Source organism: Ostrinia furnacalis, unplaced genomic scaffold (genome assembly GCF_004193835.3).
Source record: "Ostrinia furnacalis isolate ACB-3 unplaced genomic scaffold, ASM419383v2 OfSCF6844, whole genome shotgun sequence".
NCBI classification, from domain to species: domain Eukaryota; kingdom Metazoa; phylum Arthropoda; class Insecta; order Lepidoptera; family Crambidae; genus Ostrinia; species Ostrinia furnacalis.
In genome coordinates, this window is record NW_021137083.1 from 440,589 (window position 1) to 461,490 (window position 20,902).

General features: G+C 37.8%; 1 protein-coding gene across 3 annotated transcripts in view; it reads right to left on the reverse strand.

Annotated features, from left to right (window-relative positions):
* LOC114362863 (uncharacterized) overlaps positions 1 to 20,902 on the reverse strand; it is a 127,587-nt gene that overhangs the window by 85,447 nt on the left and 21,238 nt on the right. For 2 of the 3 annotated variants that reach the window (XM_028318424.1, XM_028318425.1), the window contains exon 8: positions 10,101 to 10,184. In XM_028318424.1, the coding sequence (XP_028174225.1) occupies positions 10,101 to 10,184 (84 nt within the window). Of the gene's footprint in view, positions 1 to 7,469; positions 7,554 to 10,100; positions 10,185 to 20,902 lie in introns of all 3 variants that reach the window. The other variant, XM_028318426.1, reaches the window with a different exon arrangement.

Below are 20,902 nucleotides of genomic sequence, written 5' to 3' on the forward strand. Positions count from 1 at the left end.
GTTCTATTAAAATGCTAGCTCTATAACATCGTACAAGTAGGCCGTTAAACAGCGGTTGCCGTATCTCTACCCTCCTATAATGCTCTTAGTCAGACGGCTGACTAAAGGATAGTTGTTAGAGTATTATAACACCAACAATCGTATAAAAGTATAACTCTACACTAGTCTACACTCCTATAAGTCCCTTAGACAGGTATAGGTGTAATTAATTGCAATAATACAGCTTATACATCACAAGTGAACTGTACTAATGCTTTAAGTACACATTGGAACTAAATGTGAACTCTTAAATGGAGTAAAATGTTACTTGGGACGCGTCTCGGCGCCATCGCGTCGCGCGTCGCTTGAGCGTACGCGTGGTGTTAACACGCCGACACCCCAGCACTGCAATTGTCACATTCTACACCGTATTAATTTTCAGTTTCAAGCTCGTGTATTACATAAGTTAACGCACGCCTTAAAGTAGCTCTTTAAAACCTAGTACCATTACAATGAGCCTACTGTACCACCACACTGGTACGTGTCTCGGCGCCACCGCGTCGTGCGTCGCTTGAGCGTACGCGTGGTATTAACGCGCCGACACCCTAGCACTGTACTTGTCACATCCTACGCCATATTAATTTTCAGTTTCAAGCTCGTGTATTTCATAAGATACCGCGCGCCTTAAAGTAGCTCTTTAAAACCTAGTAACATTACAAGAGCCTACTGCACCATCACACTGGTACGCGTCTCGGCGCCATCGAGTCGCGCGTCGCTTGAGCGTACGCGTGGTGTTAACGCGCCGACACCCTAGCACTGCACTTGTCACATCCTACACCATATTAATTTTCAGTTTCAGCTCGTGTATTACATAAGTTAACGCGCGCCTTAAAGTAGCTCTTTAAAACCTGATGACATTTCAATGAGTCTACTGCACCACGCACGCAGGTACGCGTCTCAGCGTCGCGTCGCTTGAGCGTTACGCGTGGTGTCAACGCACCAAAACCCCAGCACTGCACTTGTCACATCCTACACCATGTTAATTTTCAGTTTCAAGCTCGTGTAACTGATGAAATGTAGTCCGTTTTTTCTAGATCTTTAAAGTAGCTCTTTAAAACCTGGTAACATTTCAATGAGCCTACTATACCACCACACTGGTACGCGTTTCGGCGCCACCGCGTCGCGCGTCGCTTGAGCGTTACGCGTGGTGTTAACGCGCCAAAACCCCAGCACTGCACTTGTCACATCCTACACCATATTAATTTTCAGTTTCAAGCTCGTGTAACTGCAGAAATGTATGTAGTCCATTTGTCTAGAGCCTTAGTGTAGCTCTTTAAAACCTAGTAACATTACAAGAGCCTACTGCACCCCCACACTGGTACGCGTCTCGGCGCCATCGCGTCGCGCGTCGCTTGAGCGTACGCGTGGTGTTAACACGCCGACACCCCAGCACTGCAATTGTCACATTCTACACCATATTAATGTTCAGTTTCAAGCTCGTGTAACTGATGAAATGTAGTCCGTTTTTCTAGAGCTTTAAAGTAGCTCTTTAAAACCAAGTGTTAACGCGCCGACACCCTAGCACTGCACTTGTCACATCCTACACCATATTAATTTTCAGTTTCAGCTCGTGTATTACATAAGTTAACGCGCATTAAGCTTATGTCGAAAATTATGTGACACAGCATATAAATATAGCTAGTGTACGCAAACTGCTGCTATGTTACATGGTGCAGACATTTGCCAGCACTCTTATGTAGTTTTCACCATTTATATTCGTTCGTTCGTTTTAGCCAAATGACGTCCACTGTTGGACAAAGGCCTCCTCCCCCAAGGTTTTTCACAATGAACGGTCCTGCGCTGCCCGCATCCAGGCTCCTCCCGCGACCTTTGTCAGATCGTCGGTCCACCTAGTAAGGGGCCTGCCCACGCTACGTCTTCCAGCCAGTTAGCATTTATGTAAATGGCATTATTTAAAAAAAAATACATTTTCTTGTAATTTTCTGTTCGTTGCGGTTCGTTTGTTCGTTGATGAGATGAAGTGAAAAAGGAGTGTAAAAGAGTTATATCTTATTACACTGCACAACAGCATTTCTGATGATTGGGTTATGTTACATGATATTAGTCTAATTTTTAATGACGATTTCAAATCTGTGATTGAAATTTCTGTATCAGCTCTGGTTAAAAAAATATGACACTTGAGACTTTTTGTAATAAAACACTCTTTTTTTAGAGATGATCCTATTTTATGAAGTTGTTAAGTTGAAAAAACTTTCTTTTATTTGACTTCCTTGCTGAAGCTGAAGGCAGACAGCTCTTCTGAATGCTTCAACAGCAGTCAGCCATCATGTGTGCATTCCAGTGGCCCTGATAGCGTCCCTCTTTTGTACGAAGGCCCTGGTGGATTTGCTCGCCATGTTCTTCACTTAGATCCTTTAGAGTTGTGAGAAAATTGTTCAGGTGATTGCAAAGAGAGTTTAATTTGATGTTTATATTACATCCGACCAAAAAAACATGTTTGTAAGAGACTCATACGTTGTTAGATGTGTACGAATAGTAAGATTTTTTCGATTTTCCAAAAAAAAAAATTAATATGCCAAAATAACTCATTCCATGTTTTTTCTGAAGACTTGAAGATCCTAGATCTCTGAAACGATCGATTAAACCATCTTGGCTNTCACATACTGATTCTCTGCATAATATTTTGTAATACATATTATGAAGAGAGCAAAATGAAAAACCATATTTTTCTAATTTACCTTTAAATTCTGTCCTTGACACATACATATTTTGCCATTCGAATACTTCCTCTACAGCAAGTCTTGCAATCGAAGTGCACTGTTGGTTGGTATTACATTGGCAATTGCATTTAACTGCTGAAATGCAATTTTTCTGATTAGAGCCTTAAGGTAGCTAATGTAGCTAGCTAGCTTATAACCTGCTAACATTTCAATGAGTCTACTGCACCACGCACGCTGGTACGCGTCTCAGCGTCGCGTCGCTTGAGCGTACGCGTGGTGTTAACGCGCCGACACCCTAGCACTGCACTTGTCACATCCTACACCATATTAATTTTCAGTTTCAAGCTCGTGTAACTGATGAAATGTAGTCCGTTTTTCTAGAGCTTTAAAGTAGCTCTTTAAAACCTAGTAACATTACAATGAACCTACTGCCCCACCACACTGGTACGCGTCTTGGCGCCACCGCGTCGCGCGTCGCTTGAGCGTACGCGTGGTGTTAACGCGCCGACACCCTAGCACTGCACTTGTCACATCCTACACCATATTAATTTTCAGTTTCAAGCTCGTGTAACTGATGAAATGTAGTCCGTTTTTCTAGAGCTTTAAAGTAGCTCTATAAAACCTAGTACCATTACAATGAGCCTACTGTACCACCACACTGGTACGCGTCTCGGCGCCATCGCGTCGCGCGTCGCTTGAGCGTACGCGTGGTGTTAACGCGCCGACACCCCAGCACTGCACTTGTCACATCCTACGCCATATTATTTTTCAGCTTCAAGCTCGTGTATTACATAAGTTAACGCACGCCTCAAAGTAGCTCTTTAAAACCTGGTAACATTTCAATGAGCTTACGGCATCACCACACTGGTACGCGTTTCGGCGCCACCGCGTCGCGCGTCGCTTGAGCGTTACGCGTGGTGTTAACGCGCCAAAACCCCAGCACTGCACTTGTCACATCCTACACCATGTTAATTTTCAGTTTCAAGCTCGTGTAACTGCAGAAATGTAGTCCATTTGTCTAGCTAGAGCCTTAATGTAGCTCTTTAAAACCTAGTAACATTGCAATGAGCCAATTGCATGAGCGCGTCGCTTGAGCGTACGCGTGGTGTTAACACGCCGACACCCTAGCACTGCACTTGTCACATTTTATTTTTTTATTTGGTTTACCAGAAATTGTTACATTGATGCTTACATCCTATACTATGTTAATTTTCAGTTTCAAGCTCGTGTATTTCATAAGATACCGCGCGCCTTAAAGTAGCTCTTTAAAACCTAGTAACATTTCAATGAGCCTACCGTACCACCACACTGGCACGCGTCTTGGCGCCATCGCGTCGCGCGTCGCTTGAGCGTACGCGTGGTGTTAACGCGCCGACACCCTAGCACTGCACTTGTCACATCCTACACCATATTAATTTTCAGTTTCAAGCTCGTGTAACTGCAGAAATGCATGTAGTCCATTTGTCTAGAGCCTTAGTGTATGTAGCTCTTTAAAACCTAGTACCATTACAATGAGCCTACTGTACCACCACACTGGTACGCGTCTCGGCGCCATCGCGTCGCGCGTCGCTTGAGCGTACGCGTGGTGTTAACGCGCCGACACCCTAGCACTGCACTTGTCACATTCTACACCATATTAATTTTCAGTTTCAGCTCGTGTATTACATAAGTTAACGCGCATCAAGCTTATGTTGAAAATTATGTGACACGGCATATTATACAAACAGCTAGTGAACACAAACTGCTGCTATGGTACATACATGGTGCCGATATTAATTGGCAGCACTCTATGTAGTTTTCACAGTTTATGTAAAAGACATTATTTAAAGAAACAAAATCCTGCAATTTTCTGTTATTTATGAGAAAGAAGCGTATAATGTTATTTTCATGAGGTGCAGTGAAAGAGGAGTGTATGTTACATAAAGTTTAGAAAACTGAAAATAGTTGGTTTCATGAAATTTTTTGATCACAGATGTTATCCAAAATTATTTATTTGGTTAAATCGACCTATTTTCAATTTCGAATGAAGACATACAATCATCATGGAAGACAATCTCACTTCAAACAGTATTGATAAAATCGTTTTTAATACTTTTTGTTAATCCGCTTATGAGCTTTTAAAACATTAATAAATAATAATTTGCTACAAATACACAAATTGTATAAAGTAAAACTGCTTTATTAATACAATTTATTCAATACAGCGAGCATACCTAATAAACATTTGCGAATGAATACCGAATAATTTCAGAACTATTTTGTAGCATCACGGATGAAATACACTCAGTCGAGTTCCGTGAAATAATTTTACANAATCAGAATCAGCGACGTCAAATTAGTAAACATCATGTAATGAAAGTCAATCATCAGCCAAAAGTTGCAATTTTGTTGTGCAGTGTTATCATTGGTTTAGGTGACATTTTCTTCAGTAGTTATTGAAAAGACTTGTTTTCATGAAAAATATTGACCACAAATCCAAAATCTTTTAATCTTGGTTAATTAAGTATGAGACTATGACGTGTCGAATGAAAAACTTACAGGGAAGACAATCTCACTTCAAACAGTATTGGTAAAATCGTTTTTAATACTTCCTATTAATCCGCTTATTAGCTTCTAAAATAATAATTAATAATAATCCGCTCCGTGAAACAACTTTATTATTAAAATTTATTTAATACAGCGAGCATACCTAATAAACATTTGCGAATGAATACCGAATAATTTCAGAACTATTTTGTAGCATCACGGATGAAATACACTCAGTCGAGTTCCGTGAAATCATTTTACATCTGTTATGAAAAGCGAAATATCCGGCACGAGAAAATGTTTATGCAAAAACAGAAATAAAGGCATAAAAGGATAATTCCAGGTAGCGCGATCAATATCAACGTAGAGGATTTCTGTCATTTCATAAATTGTATTCAGCACGCAAAATGCTGCTGACAGAATAATATTTTACTTTATTAATTTGTGTTTATTGTCACATCGGGCTGGAAGATGTAATGTGGGCAGGTCTCCTACTAGGTGGACCGACGATCTGGTAAAGGTCGCGGGAAGAGCCTGGATGCGGGCAGCGCAAGACCGTTCATTGTGGAAAACCTTGGGGGAGGCCTATGTCCAGCAGTGGACGTCATTTGGCTGAAACACGGTAATAATATGAAACGAACGATTGTCACATCATATTACGAGTATTAGTTTAGATAGATTATTTTTGTTGTTATTTGCCTGAAATGAAGGTGTTGTAATAGAAAAACTGTCTTGGTTATTAGATAAGATTTATGTAACAAAAAAATACATTGGAATAGTGAGACTACATGAGGTATATTATCGTAGGTAACGAGACTAAATTCCTCGCTGAGTTTCTCATCAGCAACTGATATCTTTTACGATAGGATTTAATTAATATAAGATCATTTTAGCCCCCTCTGTGGTCTAGTGGAAAGACCAGTACCTAGATTTTTTTAAGAAAAAATTTTTTTTTGTTTTCACATAGATTTTATCTCCGTAATAATTAATCAATAATTCATTCATATAAGTAGGGGTAGGTACCCGGAAGGCCTATACAATAATACAAGGCATTTTATTGAGTATCATTAAAACCAAGATTGACATTATTATCAAATTCAATAGAAACAAAATATCCTATTGTACGCGACTTCCAAGTATTCCCTTTAAGCAATACCTTCAAATGGAAGCTATTGAATTACCGGACTTGACTGAATCCAGCTAAAATAAATAAATAATCAGAACTATAGACTCAAATAGGTTTGCTCGTTACCTGGAAAATAGGGAACCAGTAAAATAACGTCCTACGTAAATTCTAAAAACACCGGTTTGTATAAATAAATAGGATGGCTGTTTAGATTCGTTGTATATTTGCTGATGACATACAGGGTGGAATTTTGTAATGCCACCTCCAGGGAAAGTACACTTAATACAAGAGATATAATATAGATAAGATAAGATAGAAAATTTTACTGAAAGAGAACATTCCTTTATTTTTGAAAAGAAAAAGAACTGCATTCATAGATTTTCGAAATTTTTTCGAAAATTCACTACCATACCATACAATTTTCTGCACATAATTAAAGTAATGTAAGATTTCATGGTATTCCTTTCATTTGATTTATCAAGTTTGTTAGAGATATTTCATCCTTATACTTAACCCTAATGTGGTTCTCTTTCTTTTAAAAAATAAAGGAATGTTTTCTTTGACAATTTTTTTCTATCTACAATATTAAGAGCACTTTCCCTCCAGGTGGCATTACATAATTCCACCCTGTATATATTGGCGCGTATGATGCATCCAATAATTTTTAACTGAATCTGTGACAAAACTCCCAAAATATCACATGGGAACACTTTTCAGGAACCTGAACAGACGCGTATTAAAATCAAATAAAATAAGTTAGATAGAATTTCACTTGCCTGTCAAACTAACGCAACTATAAAACTATTGTATCATCAACGTAGGTAACAATCAGTGGGTCTAGAAGTGCACATTATAATGCCAAACCAGTCGAAAAATGGTCGAAATGCCTTTTTTGTATGGAGTTATGATTATGACGAATTTGATTTTCTATTCGGTCAAAAAGTGCAAATTGTCTAGGAGGGCAGATGTACGTCGACGATGAGATCGACGTTTTGCCACACGTAATAAGAGCTAATCTTACTAAATGTTTCTGTCAAGCTACGTGTAAAATGTATGAAGAAATAATGGGTGGTGGTTACTACAAAAATGTGACTTACCAACGAGCGCCAGTATGACGGTGAGTAGCGGTGCCGCCGGGAACGTCACGGTGACGTTAAACTCTAGCATTTGCAGCAAATCCACTGGAAAGAAAATACTTATTTAAATATAAGTTAGACCAAGCGCTACTAAGTGAAACAAGGATTTAATGAAAACGAGGGGTTGGGTCGTATCGTAAATGATGATGAACTGTGTTTAATGAAAAAACTACTGTTACATAAGTAGATAGGAATAGGTATGTGATAATAAGTTCAAGCGATGGTAATGGATGAATGGAAACAGCATTTGAAACAAACAGAATAAAACCTAGAACATATGTACATATTTAGATGAGGATACTTGATAATTTGAGAAGAGAGTTTTAAACTGGGTCTTTACCCTGGTAAAACTTGAAATAGTTTTTATCCCAGTTTATGAAAGTCAAAACGCGCGTGAATGATACTTTTTCTTGTACAGATCTAAATTCAGGAAGGTTTAGCAGGAAGTTACCTGTTAACAACACTAAGGCTGAGTTGCACCACCATATTTAGACCGTAACTATAACAATAACCGGCGTTTTTGTATGGAGATTGACCGTTTTTTTGACGTTTGTCAAAGTTAAAATAAGATGGTGCAACCCAGCCTAAAGTTGCAGGTGCTAAACCGAGTATTATGAGGCATCCCTAGAGCCTGCGCGCACGCCAGCGGTCATCCGCATGAATCTTTCACGACCACGAGTATTGGTAGCGCGGAGACGCCGGATCACTAGTAGTATTCCGGTTTTTGAAAGGGGGACACACCGAAACTCACGTGTGCGAAGCGGAAAAAAATCAAAAATAAAGTAACTTGTTAACACCTAAAAGGTTGCCAACACTAAAGTTACGGGTGCTAAACTGAGTATTATGAGGCATCCCTAGAGCCTGCGCGCACGCTCGCGGTNTGAAACGAACGATTGTATCATCATCATATTACGAGTATTAGTGTAGATGGATTATTTTTGTTGTAGTATTTGCCTAAAATGAAGGTGTAATATAAATGATGTCTTGGTTATTAGAAAAGATTTTTGTAACAAAAACAAATACTTTGGAATAGTGAGACACAGGAGATGTATTATTGTAAACGAAACTATATTTCTCGTAGTTTCTCATCAGCAACTGATATCTTTCACGATGTGGTCTAGTGGTAAGACCTCTGCTCCAGACCTAGAGGTCTCGGGTTCGATTCCCAGTGGAGTCCCAGTTCCTCTGTGGTTTTTCGGCTTAATCATCACTTTGGATATCTCATTGTACGTAGATAAAAAAAATCTATGTTGAAATATTTTTTAGCTTTGTCATAGGTTTTATCTTCGTAATAATTAATCAATAATTCATTCATATAAGTACTCGGAAGGCCCATAACAATAATACAAGGCATTTTATTAAGTATCATTAAAACCAAGATTGACATTATTATCAAATTCAATAGAAACAAAATATCCTATTGTACTCGACTTCCAAGTATTCCCTTTAAGCAATACCTTCAATTGAAAGCTATTGAATTACCGGACTTGACTGAATCCAGCTAAAATAAATAAATAATCAGAACTATAGACTCAAATAGGTTTGCTCGTTACCTAGAAAATCGGGAACCAGCAAAATAACGTCCTACGTAAATTCTAAAAACACCGGTTTGTATAAATAAATAGGATGGCTGTTTACATTCGTTGTATATTTGCTGATGACATACAGGGTCGAATTTTGTAATGCCACCTCCAGGGAAAGTACTCTTAATACTGTAGATAGAAAGTTTTACTGAAAGAAAACATTCCTTTATTTTTGAAAAGAAAAAGAACTGCATTCATAGATTTTCGAAAAAATTTCGAAAATTCACTACCATACCATACAATTTTCTGCACATAATTAAAGTAATGTAAGATTTCATGGTATTCCTTTCATTTGATTTATCAAGTTTGTTAGAGATATTTCATCCTTATACTTAACCCTAACGATCGATGCAATAAAAATACAGGGTGTAATTTTTAACAGACTTTAGTTGGTTCGATTCCCGGGTGTGGCAAGCAAATTTTTGGAAATCTTTGAATGTGGTTCTATTTCTTTAAATAAATAAAGGAATGTTTTCTTTGAGAATTTTTTTCTATCCACAATATTAAGAGCACTTTCCCTCCAGGTGGCATTACAAAATTCCTGTATACATTGGCGCGTATGCATCCAATAATTTTTAACTGAATCTGTGACAAAACTCCCAAAATATCACATGGGAACACTTTTGAGGAACCTGAACAGACGCGTATTAAAATAAAATATTAAGTTAGACAGAATTTCACTTGCCTGTCAAACTAACGCAACTATAAAACTATTGTATCATCAACGTAGGTAACAATCAGTTTATCTAGTAAAGTGCACATTATAATGCCAAACCAGTCGAAAAATGGTCGAAAGGCCTTTTTTTGTATGGAGTTATGATTATGACGAATTTGATTTTCTATTCGGTCAAAAAGTGCAACTTGTCTAGGAGGGCAGATGTATAACGTCGACGGTGAGATCGACGTTTTGCCACACGTAATAAGAGCTAATCTTACTAAATGTTTCTGTCAAGCTACGTGTAAAATGTATGAAGAAATAATGGGTGGTTACTACAAAAATGTGACTTACCAACGAGCGCCAGTATGACGGTGAGCAGCGGGGCCGCCGGGAACGTCACGGTGACGTTAAACTCTAGCATTTGCAGCAAGTCCACTGGAAATAAAATACTTATTTAAATATAAGTTAGACCAAGCGCTACTAAGTGAAACAAGGATTTAATGAAAATGAGTGGTTGGTTCATATCGTAAATGATGATGAACTGTGTTTAATGAAAAAACTACTGTTACATAAGTAGATAGGAATAGGTATGTGATAATAAGTTCAAGCGATGGTAATGGATGAATGGAAACAGCATTTGAAACAAACAGAATAAAACTTAGAACATATGTATCGTCATCTAATGAGGATACTTGATAGTTTGAAAAGAGAGTTTTAAACTGTAAAAAACTTTACCCTGGTAAAACTTGAAATAGTTTTTTACCCAGTAAATGAAAGTTGTGAATGATACTCTTTCTGGTACAGATCGAAATTCAGGAAGTTTACCAGGAAGGTTTAGCTGAAAGTTACCTGTTAACAACACCTAACAGGTTACCAACACTAAGGCTGAGATGCACCACCTTATTTAGACCGTAACTATATAACGATAACCGGCGTTATTTGTATGGAGATTGACCGATTTTTGACGTTTGTCAAAGTTAAAGTAAGATGGTGCAAGTTGCAGGTGCTAAACCGAGTATTATGAGGCATCCCTAGAGCCTGCGCGCGCTCTCGCGGTCATCCGCATGAATGTTTCACGACCACGAGTAATGGTGGCGGAGACGCCGGATCATTCTTTACGAGCCGACGACGGCCGGTTAAAATATACGTTTATCGGCTACTTGAAAGTCGATATCTTGGCATAAGGAGTCCTTTGTGGAAATTGAAAATATCGCCGGAAAAGCTTCGGATTTCGTATGCTTTCTTTGAAGCAATACGGAGAAGTGAACTGTTCGCGCTACATTCAAATCCTAATTGAATAAAGATATTATTTCCACATCAAATTTCACTATAACGTAATCCACATTCCTGGAATATCAAACACGCCGAATGAGCTTTGACGTAACAGGATTGCGAATGCAGGTCACGCGCCATCACAGAATTCTCTCGAAAATCCAGCTGCATAACAGAAACTCGAAAATCCATTTCCAATGGGAAACTGCATTAAACCAATATTTAGTTGGAAGTACATTAGCGAGTAAAAGGGTCAGCGAAACTCCACCGAAACGGATTTGGTCCATGTGTCGCGCCGTGAGTTTTTTCGAAAGCATATACGTAATAAGATAAAGGTTTTATCGTCTTTTCGTTAGCATAGTTCACGTGCTCGGCTCGGCTTTGCGGACGGTTGTTTGCGCACGGTGGGATAATCCCCGTACAGTTACAGCATCGAATATGGGAACCCCCGTTTTGTGTCGTCTTTTGATGTTGACGTAAGTGAATACGGTCTGAGGCCCCGTGAAAGAGTTGCGTATACGTCGATGATACGTTTACTTTTGATGTGAAAAGGTTTCAGTTGATACCGTTTCTTACATTGCGTTTAAAATAGCACAAGAATGAAGAAATAAAATGTTCAGACCAAAATAGAAATAATTAGCTTTTTCTTTCACGTAATTGTTAGTGACTTTTCGCAAGGTACAAGCTGAATTGTGTACTCCTGCGGTTACAAACATGTGAATTCAAAGAACGAAATGTAACATCACCCACGTTAACTTACAATTGCAGGTGAACATTTTAATATTTGTTTCAAATGAAAAATTGTAAATTGCGACGTCATCGTTCATCATTCATCACGCGATATTAATATCGCGCGCCGCTTCCTGCGATTTACTGCCGTTTTCATACAGGGTGGAAACGTTAAGTGATCTCACTCGATTATTTCTAAACTATACAAGATATTGAAAAACTGGTAACTGATCCTGAAAGTGATTCATGAGCTCTTTCAAACGGTACCAATAATAGGTTACCAAATAAACTGGATCTATCCGAAAATTCAATGTTTCCGGCTTCCATACATTTAGTAAAATCACATAATATTAAAAACTATACAAGATATCCAAAACCTGGTTACTGATCCTGAAAGTGCTTCAGGAGCTCTGTCCAACGGTACTAATAAATAGGTTACAAAATAAACTGGATTATCCGAAAATTCAATGTTTCCAGCTTCCATACATTTAGTACTGCCACAGTCATGGCACTCAAGTCTTGATAATATTATAGCAAGTAAAGCCTAAAACCAATGTTTTAATGAATAATTTTAAGTAAGAATGCAATTTGGAGTTCAATTTAAGTGTTTATTATTGAATAAAAAAAATTAACACTTCCAATATTGTGTCGCTGGCATACATTTAGTATGGAGCCTGAAAACATTGAATTTTCGGATAGATCCAGTTAATTCTGTAACCTATTACTTATACCGTTTGAAAGAGCTCGTGAAGCACTTTCAGGATTCATAACCAGTTTTTTGATATCTTGTATAGTTTACAAAAAAATCGAGTGAGATCACTTATCGTTTCCACCCTGTATATCACATGACCAAGTATTGGTCCTGCATCTATTTGCAAAAATAGTTCACGGATATTCTAGGGAAATGAATTACCAATATTCCAATATTTCCAATTTTAATTTCATTTGGCCGTACCCTTCCACAGTATTCGTTCTGAGAAGATGAAAATCTCTACGTGGAATATTCGACATTTCACTGGTTTGCAATAATAAATTTATTATTCTCTGCAAATAGTATGAAATATACATTATTGAGAGCATTTTCAGTAGTAAATTTACTCGACACTAAAAATCTTTTTGTCAAGTACCTACTAATTTTAACTCTATCTAAGACGCTTGAAGAATATTATCTAGATATTTTTATGATAATTGCCTGCTCTAATAGTCCACGGTTGTAAACTACAGCCGCGGGTGTGGGTTCAAACCCCACTAGGGGCAAATGGTAGTATGATTTTACCGAATACAGTATTTCAGACTTTACGTTTTTGCTGTAAAATCGCCTATATCACAACTGGATAAAATGCCACAATGTTTAGCTTGTCACGCCATTATTTGCACCTATTTTTGTCCACTATCTACTTGTACAAAACGTGTTCGTCGTTTGGGTCAAGTTAGTTGATACGATAATTGGAATATCGATTTATCATTACACCTTAGGTACGTATTTTTAAAATATAATACGGATGCTAAGTTAAATCTCTCTCGACATCAACGGAGGCGATACTTGTACTTCGTGCCTGTTGAGAGAAGAGCCGTCTAATTGACGCTAAACCTCCTCGAACTCGAAACGTACACGTTAGCTGCTGAGAGCAGGAAAGATGCTCATTTTAGAATTGCAATTTGTGCAAATAATATAATCGGTAGGAAACCTACTATTTAGTATCTACCTAATTTGAAGTAAGAATGAATCGCAGAATTGCTAAATTCAAGTGGCAGTGGGCGGGGCACATAACTCGTAGAGATGATGGCCGTTGGGGCAGGAAAGTTCTCGAGTGGCGACCACGGGCTGGAAGACGTAGCGTGGGCAGGCCTCCTACTAGGTGGACCGACGATCTGGTAAAGGTCGCGGGTAGAACCTGGATGCGGGCAGCGCAGGACCGTTCATTATGGAAAACCTTGGGGGAGGCCTTTGTCCGGCAGTGGACGTCGTTTAGCTGAAACGAATTTGAAGTAAGACTTTAAAATCAATCAATACGATATACATTTCCATAACATAAGTCAGAATTAGCTAGTTTGAATTATAATATTTCGCTTGACTTCGACTTTCGTTTCAACCAAAGGACGTCCACTGCTGGACAAAGGCCTTTCCCAAGGATTTCCAGCATGATTGGTTCATAGCTGTCCTAGGCGCTTTTTGCAACCTTCACCAGTCTTTGTCATTCTAAAGAGTGTAAGCTCTACCAAAGTTAAGTCCTTCCTTAATTGTCTTATTATGTAAGAATATTTAATTTATTTAAAAAAATCATCGCTTTTGAATCTACCACTAATCATGTATAACTATTACCATTAACTCGAATAATGTGACTCTAAAACGTAAAAATTCAAATTATTGTACGACGTATACCATTCACCCTACTTTTCATTGCGTCTTCCCCTCTCTTCACAATCGAGCCCCAGTCAAAAAGTCTTCAGATTTATCGACTCCAGCACATCATTATCTGCTTATTTTCGTTCGCGCCGATACCGTCTAATACCCAGCCGTTGAAAATTACGCTCAATTTGAGAGCGAAATAATTGGCGAATTACAAGGCAAATCGCCTTATGACGAGAAAAAATTTGCAAATTAAATACTTAAAGGATTTTCTGCCTCACGCTCGGCTTGTTTGCGTTCCTTTGTAGAAATCAAACTATGTATCTTGAGATTTCAATGAAAAAAAAATCAGTGCAATCATTATAATGCTGATAATGTACGACTCCGACATTATTATCAATCACAATAATCAATTTAGTCAAAAAATCTTCAATAATTTCGCCTATACCTACTACTTATCATCTTTTATAATACGGAACATCGGTTATATTTTTAATGTTCGCTTTCCCGGTTAAATTTTTTGCACAATCTTTGCAAAACATTTCGTACGAAAATCAATTTGATTAGGCACAAATTCAAGGAGCAAGGCACGTGTAAAGTTTTAACGTTTTGTTATTTCGCTAAGTGTTTTGTTTTTCTTACGATATTTTAAAGCGATTACGACCTACCTACGCAATCTTCGATGAAGATACTCGTAATAATTGCCTTAATGAGATGCTCCACGCTGGTAAGTAGTTTATTATAAACTAAGAGCAATTTCCCTTAACTGGTGCTTAAAGTTATTATTCATACGTGGGTAGTGCGGATCTGAAAATAATGAGCGAACATATTTTAACTGAATTGATTTGAAAGATAAATACAGGCAAAATTATGCTTTTTTCTTACAATAATGCTTATCATTAACAGATCCGGACAAAATTGTGCACACATAAGTAATATTCACAAAAATTTGGCAAAGGTAGCATGATTTTGATGCGAGCTTTGGGAAACTAAATACCATGAATAGAAATATGCAGGGAAACTAGTTTCAACAGTTTTATAAATCTTAGTCGTTATCAGTGCTAAAAGTTATCTTTTTCTTCTTTCTTAATTGGTTTTTTAAGTCAGGTATTTGACAATTGCACCTGGTGTTAAGTGAGATGCAGTCTAGGATGGTACATATCTGCCCTATAAGAGCCTATTCATTCTCGCCTTGAAAAGGCCCAACATTTGTTAGGACTAGTCCTATCTCAGCTGCCTAACAAGTAATTGTGGCCAGACTTAGGTAAGTACACGTATTTACTAACAGCACAACCACCTCAATTGAATTGTAGCCGCTCGGTACCTTACCTAAACCTTACCTGAAATTTCGCGTACCTTGAAACATAAAGCCTTACAACTACTGTAAACGGCATTACATCCGGAGCGAGCCAGNAGCCGGAGCGAGCCCGTTTCTCAGTACGAAACACGATTGCGAAGCCAAGAAACACTGCGACAACTCCGCCGAGTTCTCAAAACAAGTCGGGAAATTGCCGTAATTGCTCACGTTTGTTTTCAATAAGGCGGTTATATAAAGGCTGGTAGCCTGTACATAGTACATAGGTGTTCTGTTATTCCCAATTCGACGCGAACAGGTCAAAATTTCAGGACACTTTAAGTTTGGAAGCAAGTACCTAAACATGATTCTGATTGATTAGCAACTATGGTTAATGTAACACTATCATTATTTAGAATGGCACTGATAGGCAGACAACAAAGGATGATGGGCACAAATGTATGGAAAGTGGTACCCGCTCCAATAGCCATAACCAATATATATTTCAAAAGGCCTTTAGATGTAGGAAAATGTCTGCTATGGGGCCAGTTCTAATTCACGTTTTGAAAGCAGTAATTCCACTAAGTAATATAATGAAAGTATAACACAATCATCCATGTATACGAGTATGTACTATGACTACAATCTATTAATATAACTAAAAGAAGCCTTGAAAAGGAAAGGATTATACCTACGATAACTACCCAAGCTATTAGCCCTTTATTCGCTTTCATCATCATCATCGTGATCATTTTAGCCATAAGACGTCCAGTTGAGCATAGGCCTCCCCCAATGATTTCCACAATGGCCGGTTGGTGGCGGCCTGTATACAGCGCCTTTCCGCTACCTTTATAAGGTCGTCGGTCCATCTTGTGTGTGGACTTATTGGGTCTTGTGGGTTTATTCGCTTTAGTAACCCATAATAAAACCCTTAAGAAATAATAAAACTCCAACCCCTTTATTAATAAAAGTTACACCCTAGTTGAACTCTGATTTAAATTGTCATTTGGTATGGAAATGTCTTTTTAATCCAAGGTTCATCCTAGGTATAACTTTTTTTAAATAAGGGGGTAGTAGTTCTTCAAATAAAAACATTTATTTCACAATTATCTCTACCAATAATTATAGAGTTAAGGACGGATGCTGGAGCAGTAAACCCTTCATGCTTCGCATAACCTAAGTACCATAAGATGGACACGTATGATACTTCGGTTACACAAAAAGTATGTTTATCTTCGAACGCAACCAGATCTGAGGCTGGTGGCCATAGTAAATGTTGTTCGTCTTGGTAAGACCTTTCAAATGACACTACAAACATAACTATTGGAGCCGGGTACCATTTTGCAAAAAGGTATGTTTATCTTCGAACACAACCGGATCTGAGGCTGGTGGCCATAGTAAAAGTTGTTCGTCTTGGTAAGACCTTTTAAACGACACTAGAAGCATATCTATTGGAGCCGGGTACCATTTTGCCCATTGTCCTTTGTTATTTTTTTATTTTAATTAAGTAAGTTTTAAAAACCAGTTAATGTGTAGGTACACGAATGATTGATTAAATAAAGATGAAATAATATTATCAGTCTTATGTAAACTAAATGATACATTACAGTTCAAGATAAATAAAATGAGCCGAACTGGAATGTAGGTTAAGAAATGTGTTTTCCCAAAATAATTCTGCTTAAGTACCTACTTACGTAATTCTAAGATAACAGAATTCAGGCTAAAACATAAAAAACCAAAGCCGTGTTATTTCAGACAGTCTGGGCATTAAAATCAGAAAAACTTGTGTTGAATTTGCGACGATGTTTAAGGTCCGAATAAAAGCAATCTTCTCATTAAAAGCAGAGAAAACATTTCGCTGTATTATCTTAATGGTCTAAGAGCCCGTGAACACAAGACCTTCGTTATTTTATATAAGCTGAAAATTGACAGCGCATGTTCCCAACTCAGGTAAAAACGTTGGGCCATCATGAAGTGTTGGTTATCGTGGCTTTGGCAGCTATAAAATGCTTGTCTGGCAAGAGGTCAAAATTATCTGGCTGATGAGGAAACAATATCTAATTTATTTTTTCCAAAATATTCTTCGAACTCATCCTATGTTCTTCTGATTAATTTCGTGGTGGGTCCAATGACAGTTTAACTTTCCCCCGCGACTAACTAAACTTGACCTTCACTGGTTGTGTTTTTATTGGCGGTCAAGTTGTAGATCCTGGCTACACAGGAGCTGCAGCGGTGGGAACGAGAGGTGAGAATATAAAAATCTGCTTTTACGGTATAACTCTGGTCTGGGGTTCACGGGCCCTTGCTCTATAAAGTAGGGTTGTTTTTGCTGGCATCCATTAGCGACAAAAAGGCTGAAGGAAAATATTTCAGCTTCGAGAATACAAACATCTGAATTACCTGTTAACGGCAAAAAAGATTCGATAAAAAATTGTTGGAACTCCTTTGTAGAAACAGTTAATTATCTCGCGAAGATCGAGAAGTTAATTCCGATATTTAATTATGCAAATTTTTTTAACTTTTCCACGGGCGCTTTATAAAAGGTATTTCTAACAATTAATTTAGGTGAGTGGTTAGTTGACAACGTTTGGATTATCCGGTGCGAAAAGAATATTTTAACGTTTTAAACTTTTTTGTTGAATGATTACCTACCTACTAGGAATATTGCTAGGAATTAGAAATTGCAGGAGTGTCTTTCCGTGTCAAGTTTAACAATTCGTTAGTGTACAAGTTCACTTCAGTATGATTAGTTTATGGATGTAAGGTTTCTATGCCCTATAATTTGTTACAAGGGTAGGTGCGTTATAAGTATTTTCGGGAGCATATTTTTCATTTGGCACTAAATTTCATCGCGGATTCGTGCATTTCGATCATTAAATAAAATGTAATTTATTAAAGCAATTAAATTAGCAGCGGACAGCATTTTCACTAGCGATGGCCGCATGCATTCCACGCTTGCGGTCTTTTTGAGCACTGCACTATGTGGATATGCAGAACTATTCCGAAACGCTGTTAAAGTATATTCGAGTCTATTTGTCACCGTCACTCATGCTGGCATCTTCTTTGCGTGAGAAGGATGGCAACATTTGGAACTTCGGATAACGTTTTTCGAACTAGCCCTGAATCCCGATGAAACGCGTATCGCGAATTATCGCAGATTCCTATTGAAATGATATTGCATCGTCGGCATTAGCGGCTGTATGCACGCCCTTTGTACAGCTCATAATGATCCGACACAGAACAAAACCACGGGTTTCAGAGCTTCAATTTATTGTGAATTGATATATTTAAGCTGATTAATAAATACTTTACTCCAATGCTTTTGCGTTCTAGGACATTTCAATATTTATTCATACAATGAGTTGGGTACGCTCTTTGTTCGTTGGCGACATGTTCCATAAATGTTCATATCTTTTCACCGCCATCTACCTACATTAAGTTTTATTTTTACCCTTGCCTAAATTTTCCACGTAACTTTATTACACAATATTACTTTTATTAAATCTTACTACTCTACCTACATGTTTTCTGTACAATCGTGATAAAAACTTTTCAACTATTAATGGTATAAAACGCGAGTTTATTTACACTGAAAGATATAATTAATTTGTTATCATATTATACTGCATTTGTTTATCAAACTTTATTAAAAATGTTCAGTGTACTACAACTTTTAGCGGATAATTAGTAATTCGAAAAATTAATTTAAGTATTACCGGGAAGCCCTATAATAAAGAACTCATCTATGACAGGCTTTCTCTTCGTGGAACAGCAAAATCTTATGACTTGTAGAGCAGTTCGTTAGAATTTTACTATCGCTATACAATCGGTGATATTGAATCTTTTTTAAACTAATACAATATAGCTTCAACAATTTTTAAACTAAAACCAAAATATTCACCTCTTTATAATATTTAGCAAAAATCTTGTAATTGCATTCTTTAGCAGCGTATTTGATCCATCTACAACGCCTAACTGACGTGACCTAATTCGATCCCAGCCGATATAATCTTTCAAAAGGTTCTGTATGGAAATAGATAAAGCATTTTTCAACAAAAGATAATACTGCGAGAGCTCGTGGTATCATATCCTTCAAAGGGTGAGCCGTACAAAGTGAACAGAGGCCTTATAGAACCGATATATGACAGATTAGTTTGCATTGTTCTGTGCTTTTGCATCGTATGCACTCAACACTCTTGTGTTACCAACTTGAGAACTTTTGCCGTGGGCGGGACCAACGGACTTTCGTCTAAGGGGCGTGGTGCGCTCACAAATTCGAATGTATTTAGAATTTTACTTCGCTTACACTACCCTGGGTGTCCTATTTTTAACTTTGTTTCAAGGAACTGAAGCCCCTAACGACCGTTAGACTTTACGAGACGCAATAGAAACTGTTTTGTTTCAAAAATATACTTCTGAAGTCGTCATTGTACTAACGACAAGTTTTTTCCTGTAGAGTTTACACAAAAGCCTCTCTAGGGAACTCTGAAGACTTACTAGTTAAAAATTACATTCAGCAAATGTCCCTTATTGTGTGAATAAACAAACATTTTCACCTCTATTTTACGTAGTATTATTACGCCCGTATTCACAAACGATGCTTGCTTATGTGAAGCAGCAAATCGAACGCACAGCTTTGAATAGAGCTCTGTGATTGGTTCCGGTGTCACACTGTGCCTTCATGCACACTGAGATCTCATAGTAACGTTTGTGAATACGGGCGTTAGACTGCAGACCATTGTAGATGTATTTCAGCAAGCGAAATCTAATTAGCTGATACTGTAAGTCCTACCCCTAACCCTAAGTAATAAATCGACTTCCAACTGAGAATGTACTGGCGGTGTGACTCAACGTACCTATCTCACTTTTGCGTCTCGTTCTGACAAAAACAAAATATAATCCAGCAAATACAGTCCAGCAACTTTTCTCGACAACTGTACAATATTTTGCCTAAATAAAATTATACGCAATATGCCCTGGTTCTCGCAAAGAAATCTGTCAATGCGTATTAAGAACGTGTGGTATATTAAACGGTTTACAATAGATCTCCTTGTGCCGCACGAGTAGGAATCGCAACAGAGAGATTATGAAAGAATTTTCCAAGCATTTACCTGGCCGTAGGTGTATTCATTTTTTGGCGAGCAGGGCTGGCAAGAGTTGGCTTATACACACAAGCCGTGCAAAAAAGGTACCTAACGAATAGAAATAGAAAAAAGTAGTGAAAAAAAGTAAACTTATAGGTACTTAATCGTTTTAATGGATAGAATCGGAATGCCTCTATAAACTTCTAATAAGTTTTATGATCACTTTTACATTTCATTTTTTAATTAGTAAAGTGTCCACTGACTTAGTCACAATTTATATCACCTGGGAAGTGGAGATTCGACCGATTCCTAGAATTTCAATGTCTATTTACTTGTGTCTTGAAAGACTTGGGGTTGCGGTTAACCATGTGGGTATGTTTCGACATTTTGTTGCATTGCTGCATGTGTCAAAAGACAAAAACTA